Raw genomic sequence first — 10,361 nt, forward strand, 5'->3', positions numbered from 1 at the left:
GGCCCGCCGCGGAGCCCGGGCCCCCGCCGCCCGCCGGGACGAGCGGCCGGCACAGCCTGCTGGGGGTGCGGCGGCTCCGGGAGGAGCTGGCCGCCTGCATCCGCAAGATGGAAGAAGTGATGCGGGAAGGTGAGAGGGGCGTGGAGGGGGTGGGCGGCGAGAGGGGCGAGGGAGGGGGGCACCCGCACTCCCTCAGGCCCCGCGTCCCCAGCGCCCGTGCGCCTGACGTTGACGCAGTCTCCCTTCCTGGGTGGCCCTGCTCCCGCCGGAGGCTGCCTCCTTCAACCAGAAGCCCTTCCGGCAAAATCGTTCCTGCTTTGTTGAACGAGGAGCTCGCTGTGTGCGGATTTCCACGAAGCCAGTTGTAACGTGGCAGGGACGGGCCTTCCGGCCACTGGGCACAGGGGAGGGCGTGTGGCCGTCACGGGCCGTTTCCACAGCTGCTGAGTGTTCTCTGCCCCGCGTTTGCCAGGGGCGTGAGGGCGTGGGCCCCGGGGAGCGCCTGCAGGGATCGCTCGCGGCCCTGAGCCTTCGGGTGACTGTGCACCGCTGTGCTCCCTCAGGAGGAGGTAAAGGTGCCTTTTACAAAACCAGCTGTGATCGGACTCAATGGAGCAGAGACACATAAATGAGATTAGGGCCGGGAGAAATGACACTTGTTTCTGAGCTTCCCAGCGGCCAGCTGATAGGGGAAAAGTGAAGGCTGCAGAATGTACAGGGGCTGACACCAAATGCAGTTGTGTAGAGAAAGGAGTTACTGCCCCTCCTGGGCCAGAAGGGCTCTCCTCCCGGGCTTCACAGCCCTGAGCCTGCATGACAGCGGGGAAGCTGGCTGGGGCCAGGGCAGAGGCCATGCTGTGCTGGGGGGGCGGGGGGCGGGGACACAGAGCCCCGGGGCCTAACTGGGACAGCTAAGAGAGAGCTCCCCATGCGCTGGGGAGGGGGGGGACTGACGTGGTGTTGGCTCATTTGTTTAGTTTACTTTTTAATTTAACATTTCAGTTTGTCCCAAGTCTGTACCTTTTTATTTCATGTTTATTCATTTTTGAGAGACAGAAGGACAGAGCACAAGTGGGGGAGGGGCAGAGAGAGAGGGAGACAGAGAATCTGAAGCAGCTCCAGGCTGTGAGCTGTCAGCACAGAGCTGTGAGATCATGACCTGAACCGACGTCGGACAGTTAACTGGCTGAGTCCCCCGGGCGCCCCTCCGTACCTTCTAGACTATAGTGACGTCACCACAATCATCGGCAAATAGCTATGAAAGCCCACAGAGCGTCCGTCAGGCTTGTGCGCGCTCTGCACTGGGGGCAGCTGGCTCACCCGCGGGTCCCTCCGGGGGCTTCCCGGGTGCTGTCCCCACACTGGCTGCGTCCGCCGGCCCCGCGCCCACGCATGCCCCTGGGTACTCTGCCTTGCCAGCTCCTGGCACGCGGCGTCTGCATCCACAACTCCCGGTTTCAGAGTTTTGCTTTTTTCAAAACAAACATTTTTTGTTGTTTGACTTTTTAGTGAGTATTGTATTGAATACAATTCAATATTGTGTTGAGTTCTTGACTGTATCAACTGCACTTGCACAAGGAGGAAAAGCTGCGGTCCTGCTTTGTGGGCTGGACTTTTGTGGAAGAGCTGGTTTGGGACGAACGGATTTGGACCCACTGTCTAGAGGAACCGGCGCCTGCACACCGTGCAGAGTCTTCTAGAAGCAGAGTCTTTGCGCCTGTTTTGAGAACGTGGAGTGCCCGGTATCGCAGGGTGTGCTTCCTGTCCAGCACGTGGAGGCTGTGGACCGTCCAGCAGCCTGACTGGTGGTGAAAAGATTTCTCTTTTGGATTCATGATGAGAAAGTGTCAAATCTTGTCAAACATAGAACCAGGCCAATACAGGACTTTTGAGGAGACAGGAAGCATTACAGGCTTTGGCTCCGCGTCAGGAATGTTACAGTGGTTTCAGTGGTGCCTCACGGCGGTGGAGACCGGCCGCGGGGGTCCGGCTGTGCTCCTCTCTGCGAGGAGGGTCCGCCCCGAGGTCTCCGCGCCTCCCGCCTGTGACCAACGCGTGTGAGCCACGCACAGGCCCGCGCTCCTTTCATGGGAGCCCCGTTTTTCTTTTAAATAAAGCTAGTGGCTCCGACTTTATCATCTCTTGTGGAATAATTGAAATTGTTGTGTGTCTCCGCCCGTGGTGTGTAATGCACTTCCGGGGACGCGATGTTTGCAGACGGACGGGAAGAAGCCCAGGAGCCGGCCGACGAGCAGCGGGCCCGCGTCAGGAGGCAGGAGCTGGGCGTGCGCTGCGGGCGGATGCTCTACTCTCTGCAGCGGCAGGTACGGGGCGCCCGGGGGACAAACGTCCCCTCTTCTCGTCACCTGCTCTTACACGTGTTTGCGTTGTACGTGCATTCGGCCCGACTCGTTAGTGGTTTCTGACTTTTTGGGGGTCACAGGTTCTTGAGAATCCAGTGAGTGTCCCGAGTCCCTTCCCTCGAAAACAGTGCTCGCTCGGCACGTTTCTGTAGACGCGGGAGGGTCAGTTACCCCGCAGCCCCCAGTCCCGGCGCCCGGCCACAGCATGAGAGGGAATGGCGTATTTGTGACAGCGGACACTGTGGCTGTCCTCGCCCAGTGGTGAGGGCGGGCTGCGCCCGGGGTCTTGGGACGCCTCTCATGGCAGACGACAGACATTCGTGTTCTTTATGTTGCAGCTAGATTATTTTTAAATGTCTGTTTTGGGGTCTTTTTTGGTAAATGGTCATTTTTTTTTATTTTTGAGAGAGACACAGCACGAGTGAGGATGGGGGGAGGGGCAGAGAGAGAGGGAGACACAGAATCTGAAGCAGGCTTCAGGCTCTGAGCTGTCAGCACAGAGCCCGACGTGGGGCTTGAACTCACAGACTGTGAGATCATGACCTGAGCCCAAGTCGGACGCTCAACTGACTGAGCCCCCCAGGCGCCCCCTAAACATTTGTTTTAACTTTAGTGCCTCACTTTTTAACCCACCTTTACCGCATTTCCAGTCACTTAAGTCACATGTTGGCTTTATTGCTTGAAATAGAAACTGAATGTTTCATTTAAAGGAAATGCCTGACTCCAATTTTGTTCTCTATTCTTCTGGGGTTGAGTTTCAGTCCTCACCCCACACTGCCGCCACAGGGATCGTTCTGGAACACGCATCTGACCCTGTCGGAGCTCTCTGGGGCACAGGGCTAACCCCACACAGCCTCCCCCCTTTCCAGGGGCGCCTCCACCTTCGCTCCTTCAGGGTGTGCGCCACGATGGTGGGCCGGGACGGAGGGTGAGCGCTGTGCTCTGCCTGCCGCTGGGGCTCGAAGCCGGTGACAGCGTTTACAGGGTGCAGGTGAAGAGCCCTGTGTGCCTTCTGTGCCGTGATTTAAATATCGGTCGTGTTTGGACAAGACACCCGTGTCCTCTTCTACAGAAAAGATGTATGGAAAGATACTAAGTTTTCACTTTCCCCTTTTATGAAACAGGTGAGAGAAATCCAGGAAGAATTGGATAAACTGAGTCCACATAAAATCAAACACACCGAGAAGGTAGGATGCAGTTCGGTTGAGGTCGGCACCTATTATCACTGGCAAATGCATTCCTGGTGTTGGGAGGCCGTGGGGGGGGCCCTGCACGCGTTTGCAGGACCTTAGTGAGGGCTGAGCGCCGTACGTGTTCTGAACTTGGGGTCGCCTTCCAAGGAACGGACTCTGACTCTACATTTTTGCTGCTGCTGTCACAGCTGCTGTAAGAAGGTGACGAAGGAAGAGACTATTTGCCATGAGAAAAGGTTTCAGCGTTGTAACTCCCTTTCTGTGAAGACCTTTCCCGATAGAAACAGTTGTCTGTAGGGAGGAGACAGGCCTTAGATGTGGGCAAGGGCGGGGTAATGGGGAGAAGCTCCGGATTTCGAAATAACTTCCCGTCTGTCCCCTCTGCAGTCATGGGCCACGTCCCGGCTGGCGGCCGCCCACCGGGGCGCCGTCCGGGCCCTGCAGGTGCTTGTGACGCAGTTCGCCGAGCGCGGGGAGCAGCCCCTTCCGGCCCGGTGCAGGGAGCTGGGCAGCCTCCTCCGCCAGCTCTCCCTCTGCTCCGCCGAGCTGGACACCGACTCCTGCGTGGCCCAGGTGGTTGCAGACATCCTGCAGCAGATCGAGGTACGAGGTGGACCCGGGTTTTGGTAAAGATGCTCTGTTTCTGACGGACGGAGCGTGTGCCGTGGCCGGGTCTGCTCGGGGCTCCCGGACACGACCGGACAGAGCTGCCGCCTGGCGGGAGAGCCCTTGCGGAGGACGGAGCAAGCCCTTCGTTTCTGTTTTATCGCTTTTACAGCCTAGTCTCTAATGCGGCATTTCACTTGTCTGGGAATGGGCGACGTGGCAGCCCGTGCTGCAACTCTTATCTGGAACGTTCCATTCCCTGGCCGTGCCCTCCGGGGAAGAACATGTCACGTGGGACAGGAGAGGGTGCAGCGCTCTGTCCGCGCCTGCGTGAGGCAGCAGCGGGCGGTCTGGGCAGATCTGGAGGGAGGAGAGAAGCTGGTGTAGGAGAGCACGGCCTCGAGGCTCCTGCTGTGGCTGGACACTTCTGGAGGCCACGGCCGCCAGGTGCCGGTCAGGACACGGTCGAGCCTTGAGTTGTTGCCGGGGACGGTGTCTCAGTCTGCGTGCCCCCTGAGGTTTCCTGAGTGCCACCAAGTGAGCCTGCCATTCGTCCCGGCTGCGGCCCTCGAGCTGCAGGGCTCCTCGGAGCCGCATCCCGGTGAAAGAGGTTCCGGGGACGCCAGAGCGAGCTTCATGCCCGCACGTGCGCCCACACATGGAAGCGAGCTCCGTGTCGGTGTGGCCTGGGAGGGAAGGGCGCTGGAGGGGCTTCCCGGTGGGTGGCTAGCCCGCTGATCCCTTCACTAGCCCTCCGTGGCCCTCGCGGCCCGTCCGCCCTGCCCGTTGCCACAGCCGGCGCCGAGTGTGCGGTTTGCAGGGGGTGCAGGTGTACGGAGAACTCGCTCCAGGCAGAGCTGTCAGACGCAGCCCTGCGGATGGCGTGGCGGGCCACGGGTGCTTGGTACACCTGCCCAACAGAAACTGCTGCTGGCCGCGGTGATCGCTCGGATGACACATCTTTGTAATTCTGGAAAGGGCCCCGGGGCTGTGCAGTGCTTTGGCCGATTTTGGGCGGAAGCACCTTAACCTAATGCTGCTTAAACAGGGTGTCTGCGTGCTCAGACTTTGGATCCTCAGTAGAGCGGGATCTTTGTTCTTCCCCGGCGGAGGAGCTGCGCATCCCCTGCGGGGGACCAGCCCACGCACCCCAGGCGAAAGGTCCCGAGTAGGGGGTTGGTGTCGGCGCCATATCTATAAGAGAGAAGACAGACAACGTGAATGGTGGTAAAGCCACGTTTTACCAAGATAGTCAGTGTCTTAAATATCATGGGTGGTTACATTTTTCCTTTAATGATTAGATAGTTCAAGGTCCTTGAAGTAAAGCAATGCTCCGGAAAGGGTCATTCTTAACAGGACAGTAGTAAGTATCAGGAACAAATAAGTCATTACAAGGGAGGGATTCCCTAACAAAAGTCTGTTTTTAAGCCTAAGATGAGCCTACAGAATTCTCTTTGAGGAGTTTCACACTCCTTGAGGCCCCTCAGCAGCTTGGGCAAGACGCTTATCCTTCAAGAAGTAAATCTTTGACAGAGGTTTGTGTTTGCTCCCAACAGCAGACAATGAGCTAGAGACAAAAACAAAATAAGGGAAGCCTGGAGTTACTGATTGACCCAAGCTGATTCAAAGCCTAAAAGTATACGCCTCTTTGCAAAGCGACGAGAAAATCACAGACAGGATGAACAGAGGCCACCTGTGCGGCCCAGGACACCAAATGTGGTTTCACAGTCTTTGGACTTGTTCCGCAATTTCCCAAATCGTTCCCCTGCGCTCCGGAGGCCGAGCCATCCACGGTCACTTCTATAGATTCCCCTGCGCCCCGGAGGCCGAGCCATCCGCGGTGGCTGTGCGGGAGGTTTTTGGGCCTCCTGGGCCCCAGTGGTCCCCAGGCAGCTGCCTCCCAGAGGATGGTGCCCCACCGGTGCTCACCATCCTCAGCCTGTCCCGACCGGACCAGGCGGAGGCCAGGCCCCCCTGCCTGGCGATGGGTGGGGGGCACTTGCTAGAGCGCGTGTCTCTTTTTAGGAAGGGGGACACAGACATCCTCCGTCTGGGGTGGGTGGGTGACTGAGGCCACTGGGCCCGCGGCGCAGCTGATGGAAACTCGTATTTGCACGCTGAAAATGCCGTGGGAGTGCGTGAGGGTTTTGTGGAGAATTTAAATGCTTGTGAAGCCTATAGGATTGTGTTCTGAAGACTAAGGTTAGTTTCTATAATGTGATCCTTATTTTTAGGATTTTGATGCCTTTAAAGGTAGGCATGTTCTTTGTCTTTTTGCTGTTAGTTTTAGTGAACTAAACGTGTAAAAGAACATGCGGAATCCTTTTATGAATGAAGTGGACGTCCTCAAACGTTTTCATATTAAGTTAAATGACAGTTAATGACCATGAGAGTTGGCCATTTAATAATACATTTACCTGGAGTCCTCGCTTTCAGTTTCGTGATTCACGGTCAGACTTGTGAGGTACGCTAAGGGAACACTGGTGTCGCGGCAGGCTTGGGAATCCCTCCTGGAAAAGAAACTGTCACCAAGAAAAGTGAAAAAATGCTTCCCGGAAGTTCGGAGCAGGCTTCCTTTGGGTGGCCACGGGGCCTTGGAGAGATGGCAGAGCCCTGCCCCAAAGAGCGAGAGGAGACCCTTCCTAGCAAAGGAGATCTTTCCACAGGAAACAAGACGACCTTCCCCAGCAAACAAGCTTCTTGCTGGTATGTGTCCTGGAGTGTTTAGTGTGTCAGGTCCCCAGCAGGTGTGCTCGGGCCCCGGGAGCCGGGAGCAGCCCAGCTGCATCTGTGAGTGGGAAGCTGGAGGGTCTCCTGTGGAGGGAGGGTCCCCGTGGGGGGAGGGTCCCCGTGGGGGGAGGGTGTAAAACATGAGATGATGACCTGAGCTGAAATCAAGAGTAGATTACTTAACTGACTGAGCCCCCCAGGTGCCCCTTAAATTTTTTAATTTTAAGTAAGTTCCATAATCAGTGTGGGGCTTGAACTCAGGACCCTGAGATCAAGAATCACATGATCCACGGACTGAGCCAGCCAGGTGCCCTCCCTTCTTTTTAAATTTAAGTGAAACTTATTTATTTGTCTATTTATTTATTTACCTATTTATTTTGAAAAAGAGAGTGAGCAGGGGAGGGGCAGAGAGAGAGAATCAAGAGAGCGAGCAGGGGAGGGGCAGAGAGAGAGAATCCCAAGGAGGCTCTGAGCCAACAGCCTGGGGCTCGAACTCCCACAAGGTGAGGTCATGACCCGAGCTGAACTCAGAGTCGGTGCTGACCTGACCCTCGCCTCTCAGGTGCCCTAAACGTAGATGGTTTTCTTTCTTTTCTCATCACAAGTTGAATGTCCGGGGAGTTGAGACTTGATTCTGTATCAAATTAGGAGCCAGTGAAGGTTTGAAGAGGTGACAGTTAAATAGTTAAATTTTACCAGAACCTCGTTTGGTAGCCCGGCGGGGCGATGCCGGGAGCCACAGGCAGCATGGTCTCGGCAAGGCGTGCACGGGGAGGCGAGCCGGGGCTCCGTGTCTGGCTCCACGGGGGCATCCCAGGGCGGGGCCTGACCTTGGCAGCAAAACACCTCCGTGTTTCCGGGCTGGAGGTCTGGGGCTCGTGTGGGGAGGCTCGCTCACGCATCACCGACTTGAGCAGCACAGCGGTTGTCCTTCTGAATCGTCCCTACAGATAAGTGCCAGCCTGGGGCAGCGCCTGCAGCCACCCAGAGGTCTGGGAACCGGCTGGGAGTGAGGGGCATGGACCTCCTTCGGGAGGGAGCCCTGTCTGCTCCAGATGACAGCGAGAGCGCCCCGGCGGAGCCCGGGGCCGGGGCCGGGGCCGGGGCTGGAGCGGGAGCCGCGGCCCGGAGGCCCGGGGCGGTGAGCACGGTGCCCAGGAAGAAGGAGGCGCCGGCGGGACTTTGGCAGGTACAGCACTCCGAGGCTGCGTGGCCAAGGTCACTGCCACGGGCTGGTGGGCGGTGCCGCCGGAGCCCTGAGCCTCCGTCCAGGCTGAGCCGACTCAGCTGGGCTCCCAGTAGTGTTTGTTTATTTTTTTTTAACAAAAAATAACTTTTTAATATTGCTGGGACATCCAGACGTCCTCTCGTCCCGGTTTGGTGAGATCTGAATGAATTTGGTTCCGAGGTCTTCACTGGACAGGCTCCTTCAAGGTGGCGCTTCTTCTGCTGCTGCTTTGGAAGTGTGAAACTGGGGGGGGACTGGGATCTGGTTCCTGCCGGAGACCGACACCGACAAATGCGGATCACTCGGCCCGAAACGGTGTCCCAGGGTCAGGGCCTCCGTCAGGCCTGGGGGCCAGCTGGCTTGAAGCTGCGGCACATTTTCGCTTCTGCTCAGGGCGCAGTGGACTGGCGAGCTGGCCGGAGACCGCCCGCTGCCTAACCCGCCCCCCACGTAGCCCCCCCGCCGCGCGGGCCGCCCCGACTGCGGTCCGTCAGCCGGGGACGGACAGATCCGGGCTGGGGCAGGGCTCCTTCCTTCCTTTCCGCCCAGTCTGGGGGTGGGGGCGGGGTCACCCGAGGTCAGGACCGAGCCTCTCCGGAGCTTTTGCCTGGAGCCCACCTCCTGCTCCTCCTGCAGAAGCCCGTTCCGCCTTCTGGAAACACGGGGAGGGCTCAGCTCTCGTTTTACAGGGGAGACCCCAACGACTGAGCAGGGTTAAGGGTCTTTACCAAGAAAATCATGCAGATGGTTTCTTCTTTGTGTTTGTTTAATTATAGAAAAACATCAAAATAAATATTATGCATACACACATAAACAGACGTATATTATACACATGTACACGTGTGTATCATGCACACATAATACATGTACACGGGCACACACGTGTATATTGTACAGCACACGTGCACGTACAGACCTGCCTGCTGTACGTACACACATGCACACATACGTCACACACACACACACACACACATGCATGCGCACACGTATATTATACACCCGTGCACACATACATGGGTACATATATGTGCATGTGCCCGATGTACAACGCGCACACACACGTACACGCATATTGGACACATGCACACACATGTATATTATACGTGCATCACGTATACATGACGTGTATACATGCACACGTATACACATACAAATACGCACACACATACATGTATGTTATACACACACATATAAAAAGGTGGCAAATCCAGGGACTCTCTGTCCCCCATCCCACCCGGGGGGTTCAGTGTGATGTTCACCACCCCCAGATGTGCCACAGCGCTTTCCACGCAGGGACACCTGAAGCCTCAGTAAGCCAGAGGCTAAAATGAGCCTTTTTGGTCCCTGTTTGGCTGTAGGGTTTGTGCTTCCCTCGTACAGGGACCCCACAGAGCTGAGCACGGCCAGCCGCCCCGATCCCGGGGTAGAAGCCGCGTGCAGCGCACGACCGTGTCGTCCAGACTGAAAAGGAGCCAACAGCCAGTGAGGGACCGCAGGGTGCCCTGGGTGCCTCCACACCCCACGTCCCCACCAGCGTCCCCCAAGTGGTACGTGACCGCGCCCTGCCCCTGTGGGTCACAGGTGACCCAACGTGTAGAGCTCTGGGAGTGGCCGCCGTAGCTCTCGTTACGAAGAGAAGCTTCCGTGGGTGAGAAACACGTGAGGCGTTTTGGTCCAGAGGCCCGTCGACGCCCCAGTCCTCCCTGGCCGTCGGCGCGTGGCCGCCATGGCTGCGCGGCCCCCTGTGGGGGTCTCCACGCGGCGGGTCCAAGGACTAGGTGGCTAGTCAGGGCCTGACTCCTCTCGGTTCCTGGTGGGTCAGGAAACCTCTGCTGAATGAATGAATATTTAGAAATAACCCTAGTTCCAAGACAAGATGCTGAATCCTAAAATCGTACAGATCTCACTGACTGCAGGGGATGTGAGGGCCATGTGGACGTTACCGCCGTCCCCTTGTCCACTGCACGCAGGGACGAGGCGCCACTGCAGAGCTGGGGGGACGGGTCCTCTGGGATAGTGGGTTTGGTCAGGTGGAAGTAGCCCCTGGGGGAATTGGTCAGCGTACGGGGGTGACTGTTTAGCATGGAATGGAAGTAGCTGGAAGCACGGTGGAGCAGAGGTGGGGGGAAGAGGGCCCACCTTTCTGGAAGCCAGGCTGGCAGGGGTGCGGGGAGGAAGGCCTGCCTTTCCGGAGGCCAGCTCAGCAGGGATGTGGGAGGAGGGGCCACCTTGGGAGTCCAA

At 57.6% G+C, this 10,361-nt stretch overlaps 1 protein-coding gene across 1 annotated transcript in view; it reads left to right on the forward strand.

Moving 5' to 3' along the window:
- Positions 1-2: 2 nt before the first annotated feature.
- KIAA0753 (KIAA0753 ortholog) overlaps positions 3-10,361 on the forward strand; it is a gene marked incomplete at its 5' end in the record, with an annotated part of 22,535 nt that continues 12,176 nt past the window's right edge. Inside the window, 7 exons of the mRNA XM_029928765.1 lie at positions 3-129; positions 2,218-2,324; positions 3,488-3,550; positions 3,944-4,159; positions 6,658-6,868; positions 7,843-8,081; positions 9,501-9,694. Coding sequence (XP_029784625.1) covers positions 3-129; positions 2,218-2,324; positions 3,488-3,550; positions 3,944-4,159; positions 6,658-6,868; positions 7,843-8,081; positions 9,501-9,694 — 1,157 coding nt within the window. The remainder of the gene's footprint in view (positions 130-2,217; positions 2,325-3,487; positions 3,551-3,943; positions 4,160-6,657; positions 6,869-7,842; positions 8,082-9,500; positions 9,695-10,361) is intronic.

The sequence above is a fragment of the Suricata suricatta genome, chromosome 17 (genome assembly GCF_006229205.1).
Source record: "Suricata suricatta isolate VVHF042 chromosome 17, meerkat_22Aug2017_6uvM2_HiC, whole genome shotgun sequence".
Lineage (NCBI taxonomy): Eukaryota > Metazoa > Chordata > Mammalia > Carnivora > Herpestidae > Suricata > Suricata suricatta.